General features: G+C 45.6%; 1 protein-coding gene and 1 pseudogene across 1 annotated transcript; both read right to left on the bottom strand.

Annotated features, from left to right (window-relative positions):
* Window positions 1–2,599: 2,599 nt before the first annotated feature.
* LOC135886418 (olfactory receptor 6C76-like) lies at window positions 2,600–5,796 on the bottom strand. The gene is made up of 2 exons (XM_065414172.1): window positions 5,285–5,796; window positions 2,600–2,672 (listed from the first exon to the last, which is right to left on the bottom strand). Exons 1-2 carry the CDS (start codon window positions 5,794–5,796, stop codon window positions 2,600–2,602), a joined length of 585 nt encoding a protein of 194 aa, XP_065270244.1.
* An 11,548-nt stretch (window positions 5,797–17,344) lies between these two features.
* On the bottom strand, window positions 17,345–18,289 carry LOC135887201 (olfactory receptor 6E1-like; annotated as a pseudogene).
* Between the last annotated feature and the right edge of the window lie 971 nt (window positions 18,290–19,260).

Below are 19,260 nucleotides of genomic sequence, written 5' to 3' on the forward strand. Positions count from 1 at the left end.
CGAACAAGGTCAGCTCCCAGACTGCTGCACTGAGCAGCACAGTATGGGGAGAAGATGACCAGCCCTCTGTGGAGAAAGAAGTGGTTCGGGACTATTTAGAAAAACTGGACGTGCACAAGTCCATGGGGCCGGATGCATTGCATCCAAGGGTGCTAAAGGAGTTGGCGGATGAGATTGCAGAGCCATTAGCCATTATTTTTGAAAACTCATGGCGATCGGGGGAGGTCCCAGATGACTGGAAAAAGGCTAATGTAGTGCCCATCTTTAAAAAAGGGAAGAAGGAGGATCCGGGGAACTTCAGGCCAGTCAGCCTCACCTCAGTCCCTGGAAAAATCATGGAGCAGGTCCTCAAGGAATCAATTATGAAACACTTAGAGGAGAGGAAAGTGATCAGGAACAGTCAGCATGGATTCACCAAGGGGAAGTCGTGCCTGACTAACCTAATTGCCTTCTATGATGAGATAACTGGCTCTGTGGATGAGGGGAAAGCAGTGGATGTGTTATTCCTTGACTTTAGCAAAGCTTTTGATACGGTCTCTCACAGTATTCTTGCCGCCAAGTTAAAGAAGTATGGGCTGGATGAATGAACTGTAAGGTGGATAGAAAGCTGGCTAGATCGTCGGGCTCAACGGGTAGTGATCAATGGCTCCATGTCTAGTTGGCAGCCGGTTTCAAGCGGAGTGCCCCAAGGGTCGGTCCTGGGGCCTGTTTTGTTTAATATCTTTATTAATGATCTGGAGGATGGTGTGGACTGCACTCTCAGCAAGTTTGCAGATGACACTAAACTGGGAGGCGTGGTAGATACACTAGAGGGTAGGGATCGGATACAGAGGGACCTAGACAAATTAGAGGATTGGGCCAAAAAAAACCTGATGAGGTTTAACAAGGACAAGTGCAGAGTCCTGCACTTAGGACGGAAGAATCCTATGCACTGCTACAGACTAGGGACCGAATGGCTAGGTAGCAGTTCTGCAGAAAAGGACCTAGGGGTCACAGTGGACGAGAAGCTGGATATGAGTCAACAGTGTGCTCTTGTTGCCAAAAAGGCTAACGGCATTTTGGGCTGTATAAGTAGGGGCATTGCCAGCAGATCGAGGAACGTGATCGTTCCCCTTTATTCGACATTGGTGAGGCCTCATCTGGAGTACTGTGTCCAGATTTGGGCCCCACACTACAAGAAGGATGTGGAAAAATTGGAAAAAGTCCAGCGGAGGGCAACAAAAATGATTAGGGGTCTGGAGCACATGACTTATGAGGAGAGGCTGAGGGAACTGGGATTGTTTAGTCTCCAGAAGAGAAGAATGAGAGGGGATTTGATAGCTGCTTTCAACTACCTGAGGGGGTGTTCCAAAGAGGATGGAGCTCGGCTGTTCTCAGTGGTGGCAGATGACAGAACAAGGAGCAATGGTCTCAAGTTGCAGTGGGGGAGGTCTAGGTTGGATATTAGGAAACACTATTTCACTAGGAGGGTGGTGAAGCACTGGAATGCATTACCTAGGGAGGTGGTGGAGTCTCCTTCCTTGGAGGTTTTTAATGCCCGGCTCGACAAAGCCCTGGCTGGGATGATTTAGTTGGGAATTGGTCCTGCTTTGAGCAGGGGGTTGGACTAGATGACCTCCTGAGGTCCCTTCCAGCCCTGATATTCTATGATTCTATGAGATGGGAAATGGTGACCGAACCCTTTGAACTCCCACTGGGGAAAAGAGAAACAACACATTATCATGTTCTTTCTGAAGGCATTTCTCAGTGTGTTGTCAGCAAAGCTCTTTATCTAATTGGTCTCAGGGGTCCCAGCCAGCAACTACAGATAAAAATATCAGAGACTACAACTATTACAGATGGGAATTGGAAAAGGAGGGGTAATGTGATGCAGGCAGTGATCACCCACATTTATCCCTGTATTCTCATATGCAGAAAGGCATAAATTAAGAAACCTAAACTGGAGAATCTCAACTCAGCAGCTTCAGGATTTGTGTGATAATTTTGTTTCTTGTTCTGGGTATTTCTAAGCTCTCCGGTATCACAGGGTGTGAGTGGGAATGCCCAGCATATGACGGCAGGGGTGGGATTTTGAAGTGATAATGCTTTGAAGAGCTCGGTGGGTAATCTTACTGTTTTGTTTTGTGGCATGAGATTGAAAACCCAGTTCCATTATGATAGGTAAAGCGGGTCACTGACCCAACATTTTCCAGGCTTGATGTAAAATGAGACTCATTTATCTGGCTACGATAAAAAGAACAGTTTGTGCTAGGGAGTGCAATTTAAGACTGAGAAGCGTATGATAAATGTGACACAGTGAGGTAACGCACAACGGCTGCCATTCTTGACTGTCTCACTGTTAGCATGGCACAGGTCAGGTCGGAAGCTGGATTCGAAGGCGGAAAATGGGTTAGGAGATTTTTACAGGGTATGAGTCTATGAGGTTTGCTTTCACCTTAGCAGACACAATGCCACTGCCATTATTCTAGGAATCCCCATTAAAGGATATATTTAATTAGGGAAATGCTAGATTTCTTTCATTGTCTTGGTCAAGTGGTATCTGGGAGCCCAAAACCCATTGTAAAAAAATCCACAAACCCAAGCTAATAGCTGGTATGGCTTATTGCAACATGGGTACCTCGGAGGAATAAGTTCCCTCAAACTCCTGGAGAAATACTGTTGAAAAAGCAGAGCTATTGAAAGAGGGAAGATTTGGGGAGATGTACCCGGGACCCTGTTTGAGACAAGCCAGGGAGCTTCTGCAGGTTGTGTGTGATGCTCACAGAAGCCCTCCTCACTGATGAATATTTGTGTCCTCACTCTCCATGTGTCCAACTCTGTAAGTACCTCTGCATGGGCAGCTTCTCAACGTAAATCCAAACCACAGTGGAGCCTACGGGAAGCTCTCTATTGACTCTGGAGAAGTTTGGACCAGACCCTGAAGGTCTAAGCAGGGTGATCCAACTGATATAAAATGTAGCCATTCAAACGACATGTCTGGTCAATGCAAGGGGAGGCATTGGGTGTCTGTGATGGAAGGGAATGAAGCCAGGAGCTTCTAAGGAATTACCAAGCTAATTTGTAATGTTTACCTGAATCTGCAGACAGGCTGGAAAAAATAACTTGGAGAGAACGATGAAGATCTCCCATTCACTTCAATGGGATTATGAATACCAAGAAAGTTATTTTTAGTGTCAGCATAGATGTCTCTCTTGCCACCTGTCCCTTTAGCAGAAAGATGTTCTCAAAAATACTTAGCCATCACTGTTGGGTGTAGTGTCTGATTTCAGAGTGGGGTGGGCAGGAAGTAATTCACATCCAAGACCGTGCTGGCAGCCTGAATTCCCAAATGTCCTCTTCACACGTCTGATGGTGGAAAAGGAGGGGTAACTGGGTTGAGCCAGGTAATTAAACTCCTGTGAGCCTGAGATAGATGCTGGGCAAATCATGGAGCACCTGATATGGGACTCGATCCATATAGAAGTATATGAGAGGAAAAGAATTAAGTCCAATCAGCTTTGGCTTATGACAAATAGATTCTGTCAGATTAACCTGATATCTTTTTTGTTGGTGACATCACAAGTTTGGTTTATAAAGGTAATAATGTTGATGTCCTCCGTTTAGCCTTCTGTAAAGCATTTGAGGTGGTACAAATGAGACAGACTCTCTGAAATGTAGGGTTGGAAGGGACCTTGAACGGTCATCTAGTCCATCCCCAGAGCTGAAGCAGGACTAAGTAAACCTAGGCCATGCCTGACAGGTGTTTGTCTAATCTGCCATTAGAAACTGTCAATGATGGGGATTCCACAACCTCCTGCAGTAATGTATTCCCATAATTAACTATTCTTGTTGTTAGAAAGTTTTCCCTAATATTGAACCTAAATCACACTTTTTGTGTGATTTCAGCCCATTTCTCCTTCTCCTGCATTCAGTGGATATGGAGAACATATGTTCCCCGTCCTCTTTTCTCATGTTCAAGTTTTCTAGGCCTTTTATCCTTTTTGTGTCACTCTTCTAGATCCTCTCCAATTAGTTCCCATTTTTTTCAAAGTGTGGAATCCAGAACAGGAAACACTACTGCTGCTGAAATGCCACCAGGGCAGAGTAGAGTAGGACAATTACCTCCCGTATCTTACATATGACCCTCCTGTTAATACACCCCAGAATGATATTAGCCTTTTTTGCAACTGCATCACCTTGCTGACTCATGTCCCATTTGTGATCCACTATACCACCCAGATCCTTTTCAGCAGTACTACCTCTTAGCCAGTTAATCCCCATTTTGCAGATGTGAGTTTTGATATTTTTCTTCCTAAGTGTAGAACTTTGCACTTGTTTTGATTGAAGTCCATCTTGTTGATTTCATACCAATTCTCCAACTTGTCAAGGTTGTTTTGATTTCTAATCCTGTTCTTCCAAGTGCCAGGAATCTCTCCCAGGCAGGTTTCATCTGCAGATTTTGTAAACAAACTCTCCACTCTGTTATCCATGCCATTAATGAAAATATTGAATTGTACTGGATCCAGGACAGACGCTTATGGGACCTGACTAGATACTTTCCCCCACTTTGACGTTGAACCACTGCTAGCTACTTTGTGAGTTTAGCCTTTCAATCAATTTTGCACCCACCTTACAGTAATTTCATCTAAACCACATTTCCCTATTTTGCTTATGAGAATGTCATGTGCAAGGAATGGGCGACAGGGGATGGATCACTGGATGATTCCCTGTTCTGTTCATTCCCTCTGGGGCACCTGGCATTGGCCACTGCCGCAAGACAGGATGCTGGGCTAGATGGACCTTTGGTCTGATGCAGTATGGCCGTTCTTATGTTCTTATCTGTCAGAAGCCTTACTAAAATCAAGATATATCACATCTACAGCTTCCCAACTCTCCACCAGACCAGTAACCATATGAAAGAAGGAAATTAGATTGATTTAGCATGATTTGTTCCTGAGAAATTTGTTAGCTATGATTGAACACCTTAATATCCTCTAGATGCTTACGACTTGATTGTTGAATAATTTGTTCCAGTATCTTTCTAGGTATAGAAGTTAGGCTGACTGGTCTATAATTCCACAGCTCCTCTTTGTTTCCCCTTTTTAAATACAGGGACTATTTTTTATTTCATTTTTGACATTGTGATTAAGAGACTAGAATGATACACAATTAACATGGCACAGATTAAAGGGACTAAAAGGTGGGTACTGAACGGTCTCAAACTGGAATTATATATGGGCAATCATCATTGAGTGTGGGTGTTTTTAGTGGCACTGTGTTTTCCAGGCCCCTTCCGACTACATACCCGAGATATCTGGCCTCGGCTGTATTGCAGTAGAAGTGGTTTATGACATTGAGGCCACAGAACGGTAACAGCACAACCATAAATGTTGGGGGAAAGCAGACCCTGCCATTCATGATGGTGCCGTAATGCAAGGGATGGCAGATAGCCATGTAGCGGTCAAAGGACATCATAGCCATATGGAAAAATATACAGGTGCCCAGGAGGAAGAAAAACAACAACTGAAGGAAACAACCAGGGAGGGGGATAGATTTTCTCTCTGTGAGGAGGCTATAGAGGAACCTGGGCATGATGACAGAGGTGAAACAGAATTCCAAGAGGGAGAAGTACCTGAGGAAGAAATACATGGGGGACTTGAGGCGATGGTCCACCAACGAGAGGGTGACAACAGTGATGTTTCCTATCACAGTCAATAAGAAAACAACTAATAGAACTGCAAACAGGATGATGTTGACATGGTGGTTGTTGGACAGTCCTACGATGATGAATTCCACCACCATGGTCTGGTTCTTCATTCTTCACTCATCTTTAAAGAAAAAATATCAAAAACATGTCAAAACCAGTGCCTATTGGACAATAGGGACAGAACGCTTAGAGGAAAAATCTGTAAATAAATAGAACTAATCAGGGCCGGCTCTGGCTTTTTGGCCGCCCCAAGCAAAAAAAAAAAAAAATGGGGCGGCCAGAACGGCAAAGCAAACAAAAAAAAAAACCTGTGGCGCGGCCGGAGCGTGGTGCAGGGGGACCGTCTGGGCGGGGTGGGGTAGCGGGAGAGAGCGGGCGAGAGAGAGAGAGAGAGAAGGGGGCCGCCAGGGCTACAGCAGGGGCGCTGCCACGCGGCCCCTCCCGCTGCCCTGCCTCCTGCCGCCTGCCGGGAGGGCTCCGCTCCGGTCGGCAGGGAGGGAAGGAAGAGGACTGCCCTGCAGGGTGCTCTGGTTCTCCGCGCCACCGCCCCCTACAGGGCAGCCAGAGCGGAACAAGAACAACAACAACAACAACAAAAGCGGCTGTGCCGCCCTAGGATTGGGCGGAATGCCGCCTCGAACAGTCTGCCGCCCCAAGCACCAGCTTGCTCAGCTGGTGCCTGGAGCCGGCCCTGGAACTAATCTCCTCAATGGGAATTGGGTGCCTAACAGACATGGGCTCAATGAAACAATCCTGATAGAACAACTAAAAACAATTACTGATAGTTGGAGAGAGAGTGAGAGAGAGAGAGAACTGGAGGGGAAAGGAGAATGAAAATAATTTTATTTTAAACATTCATAAGTTTTGCCACAATTTTTCATTGATTATAAGGCCAGAAGGCAACAGTATGATCATCTATCCTGATCAACTCTATAGAACAGACCAAGCAATGTCCCTGAATTAGCTACTGTTAGAACTAGAGCGTAGTATTTTAAAATTTCTAGTGATGCAAAATCCACCACAAGCCTTGGAAAGTTGTTTCAATGATTAAATACCCTCATGTGAAAATATTGCTTTTTTTTGTTTTCGTCCAGGTCATTGATAAAAACATTAAAATGTACAGGGCCAGGAACCAAACCCTGTGGGACGCCATATATAATTCCAGTTTGAGACCGTTCAGTACCCAATTTTTAGTCCATTTAATCTGTGCCATGTTAATTGGGTATCCTTCTATTTTCTTAATCACAAAGGCAAAAGTCAAATGAAAAATAGTCCCTGTCTTTAAAAAAGAGGACGAAGAGGGCCTGGGAATTATAGACTATACATCCTAAGTTCTATACCTGGAAAGATACTGGAACAAATTATTAAACAATGAAGTTGTAAGCACCGAGAGGATAATAGGGTTTTAAGCAATAGCTAACATGAATTTTTCAAGAACAAATCACGCCAAACTATTCTAATTTCCTCCTTTTAACTGATTATTGGTCTGGTGGAGAGTTTGGAAGCTGGAGACATGACATATCTTGATTTTAGTAAGGTGTGTGACACATTCCCATGTGACATTCTCATAATCAAAGTAGGGAAATGTGGTTTATATGGTGTCAAGGCTGATTCCCCACTTTTAACTTTAGGGTACAAATGTGGGGGCCTGCATGAAAACTTCTAAGCTTAACTATCAGCTTAGATCTGGTCCGCTGCCACCACTCCCAAAGCTAATTCCCTTCCCTGGGTAGCCTTGAGAGACTCTTCACCAATTCCCTGGTGAATACAGATCCAACCCCCTTGGATCTTAAAACAAGGAGAAATTAACCATCCCCCCTCCTTCCTCCCACCAACTCCTGGTGGATCAAGATCCAACCCCCTTGGATCTAAAAACAAGGAAAAATCAATCAGGTTCTTAAAAAGAAGGCTTTTAATTAAAGAAAAAGGTAACAATCATCTCTGTAAAATCAGGATGGGAAATAACTTTACAGGGTAATCAAACTTAAAGAGCCCAGAGGACCCCCCTCTAGCCTTAGGTTCAAAGTTACAGCAAACAGAGATAAACACTCTAGCAAAAGGTACATTTACATGTTGAGAAAACAAAGATAAACTAACACGCCTTGCCTGGCTGTTTACTTACAAGTTTGAAATATGAGAGACTTGTTCAGAAAGATTTGGAGAACCTGGATTGATGTCTGGTCCCTCTCAGTCCCAAGAGCAAACAACCCCCCAAAAAAGAGCACAAACAAAAGCCTTCCCCCCCCCCCCAATATTTGAAAGTATCTTGTCCCCTTATTGGTCCTTTGGGTCAGGTGTCAGCCAGGTTACCTGAGCTTCTTAACCCTTTACAGGTAACCCTTTGGAGTCTCTGGCCAGGAGGGATTTTATAGTACTGTACACAGGAGAGCGGTTACCCTTCCCTTTATAGTTATGACACATGGAATTACTGTGAAGTGGGTGCAAAACTGGTTGAAAGACTGAAGTCAAAGACTAGCTCTCAGTGAGTCAAGTTCAAAGTGAGGGAAAGTGTCTACTGGACTCCTGCAAGGGTCTGTGCTGAGTGCAGTACTACTCAAACTTTTCATTCATGACATGTATACTGGATTGGCGATTACGCTTACAACATTTCAAGATGACAGCAAGGTGGAAGATGTTCCTAGCACTTGGGAGGACAGGATTAAAAATCAAACCAACCTTGACAAATTGACGAATTGATCTGAAATCAACACAACGGAATTCAATAAAGACAAGTGCAAAGTACTACACGGAGGAAGAACAATACCATATGCACAGCTACAAAATGGGGAATAACTGGTTAAGCGTTAGTACTGCTGAAAAGGATCTGAGTGTTATCATAGATCATAAATTGAATATGAGTCAGCGAAGTGGTTGCAAAAAAAGCTAATATCATACTGAGGTTATTCACAGGAGCGTTGTATTTATAATGCGGGAGGAAATTGTCCAGCTTTCCTGGGCACTGGTGACACTGCAGCAGCAGTACTCTGTCCTATTCTGGATTCCACACTTTTAAAACAGTCAAGTAATTGGAGAGGATCTAGAGCGAAGCAAGAAAAATGATAAAAGGGCTAGAAAACCTTACCATGATCAACGGTTTAAACAATAGGCATGTTTAGTCTTGAGAAAAGAAGACTGAGGGGAGAGCCGATAACAGTTTTCCAATATGTTAAGGGCTGTTCTACAGAGGATGGGGATTAATTGTTCTCCATGTCCACTGAATGTAGGACAAGGAGAAATGCACTTAATCAGCAAGAAGGGAAATTTAGGTTCAATGTTAGGGAAAACTTTCTAACTATAAGAATAGTTAATTACTGGAATACATTACCATGGGAGGTTGTTGAATCCCTGTCAGTAGAGGTTTCTAATAACAGGTTAGACAAATGCCTATCAGGGATGGTGTAGGTTTACGTGATACTGCTTCAGCGCAGGGGGGCTGGACTAGATGACCGCTCAAGGTTCCTTCCAGTCACATAGCTCACCGGTTACAAATTAGGATATGTATTCCTTAGAAGCTCCTGACTTCATTCCCTTCCATCACAGACACCCAACGCCTCCCCTTATATTGAATAGAAGAATAGTTTGAATGGTGTCAAGGCTGTATCCCTACTTTGAACTTTAGGGTACAAATGTAGGGGCCTGCATGAAAACTGCTAAGCTTATCTACCAGCTTAGCTCTGGTCCCGCTGCCACCATTCTCGATGGATTCCCTCCCTGGGAAGCCTTGAGAAACCTTTCACCAATTCCCTGGTGAATACAGATCCAAACTGCTTGGATCTTAAACAAGGAGAGATTGACCCTTCCCCCCTCCTTCCTTTCACCAACTCCTGGTGAATACAGATCCAAACCCCCTTTGGATCTTAAAACAAGGATAAATCAATCAGGTTCTTAAAAAGAAGGCTTTTAATTAAAGAAAAAGGTAAAAATTATCTCTGTAAAATCAGTATGGAAAATAACTTTACAGGGTAATCAAACTTAAAGAGCTCAGAGGAATCCCCTCTGTCTTAGGTTCAAAGTATAGCAAACAAGATAAGCACTTTAGTAAAAGGTACATTTACAAGCTGAGAAAACAAAGTAAATCTAAGACGCCTTGCCTGGCTTTTACTTACAATTTTGAAATAAGAGAAACTTGTTTAGAAAGATGGGGAGAACCTGGATTGATGTCTGGTCCCTCTCAGTCCCAAGAGCGAACAACCCCTTAAACAAAGGACACACACAAAAACCTTTCCCCCCCCAAGATTTGAAAGTATCTTGTCCCCTCATTGGTCCTCTGGGTCAGGTGTCAGCCAGGTTACCCGAGCTTCTTAACCCTTTACAGGTAAAAGGATTTTGGAGTCTCTGACCAGGAGGGATTTTAGTACTGTACACAGAGAGCTGTTACCCTTCCTTTTATAGTTATGACACGCCCCCCAAATCACAGATAGTGTTGGACGTTTGGTTCCACACTGGCTGTGATTTCTTTCCTGGAGCTCTAGGAGAAAACAGAGTTAATAAGACACACGTACCTTTAGACATACTACTGATTATATAAAAACTAACAATATGTTTCATTCCAAAAACAATTGTTAACCAGTTAACTCTGGGAAACTTTCCCGGGAGAGTGCATCAGCCACTTTGTTAGAAGCTCCCGAAATGTGTTGTATTTGAAAATCAAAATCTTGGAGAGCTAAACTCCACCGAAGAAGTTTTTTGTTATTTCCCTTGGCGGTATGAAGCCACTGTAGCGCAGCATGGTCTGTTTGTAGTTGGAAGCGCCGTCCCCAAACATATGGGAGTAGCTTTTCCAGCGCGTACACAATGGCGTAGCATTCCTTTTCGCTGATTGACCAGTGGCTTTCCCTCTCAGACAGTTTCTTGCTGAGAAACACGACAGGATGGAATTCTTGATCTGGTGCTTCCTGCATTAAAACTGCTCCCACGCCTCGCTCGGAAGCATCTGTGGTTACTAGGAACGGTTTGTCAAAGTCTGGGGCCCTTAGCACAGGGTCAGACATGAGTGTTGCCTTAAGCTGGTTAAAGGCCTTTTGACACTTATCAGTCCACTGAACTGCATTTGGCTGTTTCTTTCTGGTTAGGTCTGTCAGCGGGGCGGCGATTTGGCTGTAGTGTGGTACAAATCGCCTATAATATCCGGCCAAGCCTAAGAAGGATTGGACCTGTTTCTTTGACTTTGGAACCGGCCACTTTTGGATAGCATCCACTTTGGCCTGTAGGGGATTTATAGTTCCTTGACCCACCTGGTGCCCCAGGTATGTCACTCTGTTTTGGCCTATTTGACACTTTTTAGCCTTAACAGTTAGTCCTGCCTGCCGGATGCGCTCGAAGACTTTTTTCAGGTGCTCCAGGTGTTCTGTCCATGAATCAGAAAAAATGGCCACATCATCGAGATAGGCAATGGCAGATTCTCCCAATCCCGCTAAGAGACCATCTACAAGTCTTTGGAAGGTGGCGGGTGCATTTCGCAACCCGAAAGGGAGTACATTGAATTCATACACCCCTGCCTGGGTGACGAAGGCTGACCTTTCCTTAGCGGGTTCATCTAAGGGTACTTGCCAGTACCCCTTGGTTAAGTCTAAAGTAGAGATGAATTGGGCATGTCCCAATTTTTCCAATAGCTCATCTGTGCGTGGCATTGGATAGTTGTCAGGACGAGTTACAGCATTTAGCTTACGGTAGTCCACGCAAAAGCGTATTTCCCCATCTGGTTTGGGAACTAGAACCACTGGAGATGCCCATGCACTGGTAGAGGGGCGGATTTTACCCATCTGTAGCATGTCCTGGATCTCCCTTTGTATAGCCGCTTGGGCATGAGGTGACTCCCGGTAGGGTGGGGTTCTAATTGGGTGAGCATTACCTGTGTCAATGGAGTGGTATGCCCGTTCGGTCCGTCCTGGAGTGGCTGAGAAAATCGGTGCAAAGCTTGTGCACAGCTCCTTTATCTGCTGTCGCTGCAGACGTCCCAGAGTCGTGGAGAGGTTCACCTCTTCCACGCCACCATTCCTTTTTCCTTCATAGTAGACACCTGCAGGCCACTCCGCGTCATCAGTTTCCTGGGCTGTAAACTGGCAAACGTTTAATTCTCTAGAATAAAAGGGCTTAAGAGAATTAACATGGTATACCTTAGGCTTTATGTTGGAGGTGGGGGAGGCTATGAGATAGTTAACAGCTCCTAGGCGCTCCTGGACCGTGAATGGTCCTTCCCACGACGCTTTCATTTTATGGGCCTGGAGCGCCTTTAAGACCATGACTTGGTCTCCTACTTTGAAGGACCGTTCTCTGGAATGTTTATCATACCAGGCCTTTTGCTCTTCCTGAGCATCCTTTAGGTTTTCTTTAGCAAGGGCTAAAGAGTGTCGGAGGGTGTTTTGTAGGTTGCTTACAAAGTCTAGAATGTTAGTTCCTGGAGAAGGCGTAAACCCCTCCCATTGCTGCTTCACCAACTGTAATGGCCCCTTAACCTCGCGGCCATACACAAGTTCAAATGGTGAAAACCCTAAACTGGGATGTGGTACAGCCCTGTAGGCAAAAAGCAACTGCTGCAACACTAGGTCCCAATCATTGGAGTGTTCATTTACGAATTTACGTATCATGGCCCCCAAAGTTCCATTAAACCTCTCCACCAGACCATTGGTTTGATGGTGATGAGGGGTGGCAACCAAGTGATTCACCCCATGAGCTTTCCACAGGTTTTTCATGTTCCCTGCCAGGAAATTAGTTCCCAAATCTGTAAGTATGTCGGAGGGCCACCCTACCCTGGCAAAAATGTCTGCTAATGCCTGGCACACACTTTTAGTCTTGGTGTTGTTTAAGGGTACAGCTTCCGGCCATCGGGTAGCAAAATCCATGAAAGTCAGTACGTACTGCTTTCCTCTGGGTGTCTTCTTTGGGAAAGGACCCAGAATATCCACAGCTACTCGCTGAAATGGGACCTTAATTATGGGTAGTGGCTGGAGAGGGGCTTTAACCTGGTCTTGGGGCTTTTCCACTCGTTGGCACACCTCACAAGCCCGGACATAATTAGCAACGTCCTTGCCCATTCCCTCCCAGTGGAAGGACTTCCCCAACCAGTCCTTGGTTCTGTTCACCCCAGAATGGCCACTGGGATGATCATGGGCTAAGCTCAAGAGTTTTACCCGATACTTAGTGGGAACTACCAGCTGTCTTTGAGGATGCCAGTCTTCCTGGTGCCCACCAGAAAGAGTCTCCTTGTATAAAAGTCCTTTTTCTACAACAAACCGGGATCGGTTAGAAGAGCTGAGAGGCGGTGGGGTGCTCCGTGCCGCTGCCCAAGCTTTTTGAAGGCTGTCATCTGCTTCCTGCTCGGCCTGGAACTGTTCCCTTGATGCTGGAGACATCAGTTCCTCCTTGGACTGTGGACTGGGGCTTGGTCCCTCTGGAAGCGATGCAGGTGCTGGGGCTTTTTCCATTGACTGTGAACCGCTGTCCGCGGGTGCACTATGTGGTATTTCAGGCTCTGGCTGAGCCTCTTGGGTAGGGTTATCTGCTGCTTCCGCCAGTTTAGGCTCGCTGGTGCCCTCTGGCATTGGAGTTGTAGACGGGGTTGCAAGCGCTGGACTCAGTGCTGGCAATGGTTCTGGTGCTGGTTGCGTTGCCAGTTCCGGTTCTGGGACTGGCTTTGGCTGGGTCTCTGGGATTGGATCCACTACGGCTGTTGCAGTCGTTGGCAGGGGATCCGGTTCCACCACCTGTGTTTGGGTCTCCGGTAACACAGACGGGGTCCTGGTGGACGGCTCAGGAACAGGGATGGGGGTGAAAGCTTGCTTAGCCTGGCTGCGGGTGACTATTCCCACCCTCTTGGCTAGCTTCACATGGTTAGCCAAGTCTTCCCCCAGCAGCATGGGAATGGGATAATTGTCATAGACTGCAAAAGTCCACATTCCTGACCAGCCCTTGTACTGGACATGCAACTTGGCTGTAGGCAAGGTTACAGACTGTGACACAAAGGGTTGAATTGTCACTGTAGCCTCCGGGTTGATGAGTTTGGGGTCCACTAGGGATTGGTGGATAGTTGACACTTGTGCCCCAGTGTCCCTCCAAGCGATAACCTTCTTTCCGCCCACTCTCAAGGTTTCCCTTCGCTCCGAGGGTATGAGAGAGGCATCTGGGTCTGGGGATCTTTGGTGTGATTGGGGTGTAATGAACTGTAATCGGTTGGGGTTCTTGGGGCAGTGAGCCTTTATATGTCCCAGTTCATTACATTTAAAACATCGCCCTGCTAAGGTATCACCGGGGCGATGTTGGTTGCTGGAGACTGGTGTGGTGGGGTGAGAAGGCGTCTGGGGTTTCCCTTGGGATGTGGGTGGGGCCTTGGGTTGTCCCCGGTGATAAGGTTTTGTTTCGGCTTGCCCCTTCTGATATTCGCTCCAACTGCTACTAGCTTTTTTCTTTTCTGTCACCTCCACCCATTTGGCTCCAATCTCCCCCGCCTCGGTTACAGTTTTGGGCTTCCCATCTAGGATGTACCTTTCTATTTCCTCAGGAACACCCTCTAAAAACTGCTCCATTTTTACTAGGGAAAGCAGATCTTCCAGAGATTTAACATTTGCTCCTGATACCCAGGCATCACAATTTTTGTCAATGTGGTAGGCATGCCGGGTAAATGACACATCTGGTTTCCACCTTAGGGCTCTGAACCGCCGACGGGCATGCTCGGGTGTTAGCCCCATTCTGAGTCTGGCCTTTTTTTTAAAAAGTTCATAACTGTTCATGTGTTCCTTAGGCATTTCAGCCGCCACTTCTGCTAAGGGTCCACTGAGCTGCGGCCTCAGCTCTACCATGTACTGGGTTGGAGGGATGTCGTATCCAAGGCAGGCCCTTTCAAAATTTTCTAAGAAGGCCGCAGTATCATCGCCTGCCTTGTAGGTGGGGAATTTCCTGGGATGGGAAGTGGTACCTGGAGAGGAGTTGTTAGGATGGTCTGATGCACCCTGCCTAGTCCTTGCTGCTTCCAGTTCCATCTCTTTTTTTTTCAGCTCCATCTCTCTTTTATGGGCCTCCTGTTTGGCTTTTTCTTCTCTTTCATGGGCCTCCTGTTTGGCTTTTTCCAGCTCCATTTCTCTCTTGTGGGCCTTCTCTTTGGCTTTCTCTTCTCTGTCTCTCAGCTCCATCTCTCTCTTGTGGGCCCCCTCTTTGGCTTTCTCTTCTCTGTCTCTCAGCTCTATCTCTTTTTCTTTCAGCTCCATAGCTCTCTTGTGGGCCTCCTCTTTAGCTTTTTCTTCTTTGGTAGTCATTTTCCTGGTTTTCTTGTGCTGGGTCACACCCCTCTGCAGTTGACTGAAACTGGGATGTACTTAGCTCAGGCTCCTGCTGAGTGCTGCTGAGTTAACAGAGAGTTTCTAACTAGCTACTTCCGAGGATGTAAAAAAGAAAAAAAACACAATTCAGCTTGTAAATTATCTTTACCAGTTGTTTGCTCATTAATTGAACCCTTCTCTTAACAAAGGACCTTGTTAAAAAAACTTAACACCTCTGCCTTCAGGCAAGGAGAGATAAGATATGCATCTACCTTCAGCTCTGCTCTCCAAGCAGCTAGAAGGAAAAAAAAATCTTACTGGCTTTTGGGTTTAAAACGATCCCACCGCTGTGCCACCATGTCAAGGCTGCATCCCTACTTTGAACTTTAGGGTACAAATGTAGGGGCCTGCATGAAAACTGCTAAGCTTATCTACCAGCTTAGCTCTGGTCCCGCTGCCACCATTCTCGATGGATTCCCTCCCTGGGAAGCCTTGAGAAACCTTTCACCAATTCCCTGGTGAATACAGATCCAAACTGCTTGGATCTTAAACAAGGAGAGATTGACCCTTCCCCCCTCCTTCCTTTCACCAACTCCTGGTGAATACAGATCCAAACCCCCTTTGGATCTTAAAACAAGGAGAAATCAATCAGGTTCTTAAAAAGAAGGCTTTTAATTAAAGAAAAAGGTAAAAATTATCTCTGTAAAATCAGTATGGAAAATAACTTTACAGGGTAATCAAACTTAAAGAGCTCAGAGGAATCCCCTCTGTCTTAGGTTCAAAGTATAGCAAACAAGATAAGCACTTTAGTAAAAGGTACATTTACAAGCTGAGAAAACAAAGTAAATCTAAGACGCCTTGCCTGGCTTTTACTTACAATTTTGAAATAAGAGAAACTTGTTTAGAAAGATGGGGAGAACCTGGATTGATGTCTGGTCCCTCTCAGTCCCAAGAGCGAACAACCCCTTAAACAAAGGACACACACAAAAACCTTTCCCCCCCCAAGATTTGAAAGTATCTTGTCCCCTCATTGGTCCTCTGGGTCAGGTGTCAGCCAGGTTACCCGAGCTTCTTAACCCTTTACAGGTAAAAGGATTTTGGAGTCTCTGACCAGGAGGGATTTTAGTACTGTACACAGAGAGCTGTTACCCTTCCTTTTATAGTTATGACAAATGGCTAAGTTTTATATCAGTTGGATCAAACAGTTTAGACCTTCAGGTTCTGGTCCAAACATCTCCAAAGTCAATAGAGAGCTTCCCGTAGGCGCCAGTGTGGTTTGGATTTATGTTGAAAAGCTGCCCATGCAGAGGTGCTCTGGAAGTCGATGTTAGCCCCGGTACTATGGATGCACACTGCCGACTTAATGTGCTTAGTGTGGACGCATGCACTTGACTTTATACAATCTGTTGCCAAAAATCGAATTCTGTAAAATTGGAGTAATTTTGTAGTATAGACATACCCTGAGAGTTACAAGAAATGCAGTGCTACTAATAATGACACATAAGGACAAAGCATGGCAGGTAAATGGTAGAAACACACAGACCAAGACAGGGTACGAGAGATGAGGTAAACAGGATATGCATTGGTCTTAGCAACTATAAACCCGTATTACACTTTGAGGTGTCATTCATCCCTCCTGTGGGATCTGCAGATCAGTGTTACTGTATCCCATTTACAGAGGAAGTGCCTTTAGCAGAGAAAGACAGAACAAGCACCGTTGGCTGGCCGTTAAAGCCAGACAAATTGAAATTAAAAACAGAGCTGGTAGAAATTTTAAAAAAGAATTATTTATTCTTTAAAAAAATGCAGTTCCAGGTCAGCTAAAGGAATATAGAGTGAATTCAGAAAATAGCTTTGGATGAAAATAAAGAGTGTAAAACAATGTGCAAAATTCAGAACATTTTATTTCAACATTTTTGAAAAGAAATGTTTTCTATTTTTATTTTTAAAAGATATTTTAGCTCAAAATTTAGGTAGATGTTAAACATATATCCTTTAGATCCAAGCAAACTGAATTTTTTATTTTTTTATTTTTTTCATTTCAGCAAGAATGACTCAAAAATTTCTATTTTGGGAAGAAAGCTACCAAGGAAATGTTGGATTCTCCAGCTCTTGAAGTCTTCTGATCATGACTGGATGCCGTTCTGGAAGACGCGCTTTCAACAGACAGGTGTTACGAGGTTCAAAGCAGAACTAACTGGAACTGGGTGGAATAATAAGGCCTGTGTTACCAGGAGACCAGAATTCACCTTACAGACCTGGCCTTACAATCTATGAAGATAGGGATGAATTTCTCTCTCCGTGTCTATGTACTGCTCCTGACCCACCAAGCCCATTGGGATGCCTGACATGAAGTCATTGACCAACCAGGTTCACATCCATCCTGCGACTTTGCGGTTTGGCATTTTCATGAGAATTTCAAACACTTAGAAACTGGTCTGCCACAGGCATCCTTCAGGGACTCTTTGATTTGTTCATTGCAGAGAGTGTAGATGTAGGGGTTAAAGAGAGGGGCCACCACACAGTACAGAAATGACACAACTTTGTCAAAGTCCTGCACACCCCGCTGTTCTGGTCAGAAGTACTTGAAGATGGAGCTACTGTACAATATCACAACAACCGTGAGGTGAGCGGAGCAGGCGGAAAAGGCCTTTTTCCTTCCTGTGGTGGACGGGATGCGCATGATAGTGGCGATGATACAGCCATAGGAAACGATAGTGACTGTTAAAGTACCAAGTAAGATAACTGTTGCTGAAACCAAGAGCATTACCTCAGTGTGTCCCATGTCCACACAGGAGAGTTGGAGCAATGCGGCTGTATCGCAGTAGAAGTGGTTTATGACATTGGGGCCACAGAACGGTAACAGCAAAACCATAAATGTTGGGGGAACCATTATAAGAAAACTCATCACCCAGCAGCCCAGCACTAAGTGGAAGCAGACCCTGCCATTCATGATGGTGCCGTAACGCAAGGGACGGCAGATAGCCACGTAATGGTCAAAGGACATGACAGTCCCATGGCAAAACATAGAGGCACCCAGGAAGAAGACCAACAATAACTGAAGGAAACAACCAGGGAAGGAAATAGATTTTTTCTCTGTCAGGAGGCTGTAGAGGAACCTGGGCATGATGACAGAGGTGAAGCAGATTTCTAAGAGAGCGAAGTTCCTGAGGAAGAAATACATGGGCAACTGGAGGCGATGGTCCATCAGGGAGAGGGTGACAATAATGATGTTTCCCATTACAGTCAACAGGAAGATGACTAATAGAACCACAAACAGGATAATGTTGATGTGGTGGTTGTTGGACAGTCCCATAATGATGAATTCCACCACTGTGGTCTGGTTCTTCATTCTTGGTTCATCTGTAAAGAAAAATTAAAAACATGTCAAAAACAGAGCTGATTGGACAATAGGGACAGAATGCTTAGAGGAAAAATCTGTAAATAAATAGAACTAATCTCTTCAATGGGAATTGGGGGCCTGTGGCGGGGCGACGACTCACCATCGCGGCACCTCCTGCTGGTCGTCTAGGGAATTAGCTCTTCCCGGTCCAGAGTGCCCTCTGCAGGCTGGTGTCCCACCTGCCACTGGCCCCCGTGTCCCTCCCGGATCCCAGTGCCCCTCTATGTCAGGGTCCTTCCCCCAGCAGTAACCTGCAATTTGGGTCTTCCCACCCAGGGGATCCCCCAACCTCCTATCCCCAGCTTGCCTCAGTGGCTACTGCCAGTCACCATCTAGCCCCCACTCCCTGGGGCAGACGGCAGCCTGTAATCCACTCATCATCGGCAAGGGGGGTTGGACCAGCTGCCTCTGCCTATTCCTGGGCTGCCCCTCTGCAGCTCTAGTACCCTTTTGTGGGCCCTTAACTAGGCCTACAGCCTGGGGCTTTGCTAGGTTGTGGCTCCCCAGCTCCCTCTGCCCTTCCCCAGCATTGCTCCACCCTAGGTCCCCTGCTCAGCTCCCCAGCAGCCAGGTCCTTCTCTGTCAGGAAGCGAGAAAGGGAGTGTCTCCAGCTCCTGGCCCACTGCCCTCCTATAAGGGCCAGCTGGGCCTTGATTGAGCTGGCCACAGCTTCAGCTGCTTCCTTAATCAGCCCAGCTTTTCCAGTTGCAGCCCTCTCCAGGGCTGCTTTGAACCCCTGATTACTGGGGTGGGGAGTCGCCCCACCACAATGCCTAACAAACATGAGCTCAATGAAACAATCCTGATAGAACAAGTAAAACCAATTACTGATAGCTGGAGAGAGAGGGGGAGAACTGGAGAGAAAGGGAGAATGAAAAATACTTCTTTTAAAAATTCATAAATTTTACTTCAATTTTTCA

Source organism: Emys orbicularis, chromosome 12 (assembly GCF_028017835.1).
Source record: "Emys orbicularis isolate rEmyOrb1 chromosome 12, rEmyOrb1.hap1, whole genome shotgun sequence".
In the NCBI taxonomy this organism is placed as follows: domain Eukaryota; kingdom Metazoa; phylum Chordata; order Testudines; family Emydidae; genus Emys; species Emys orbicularis.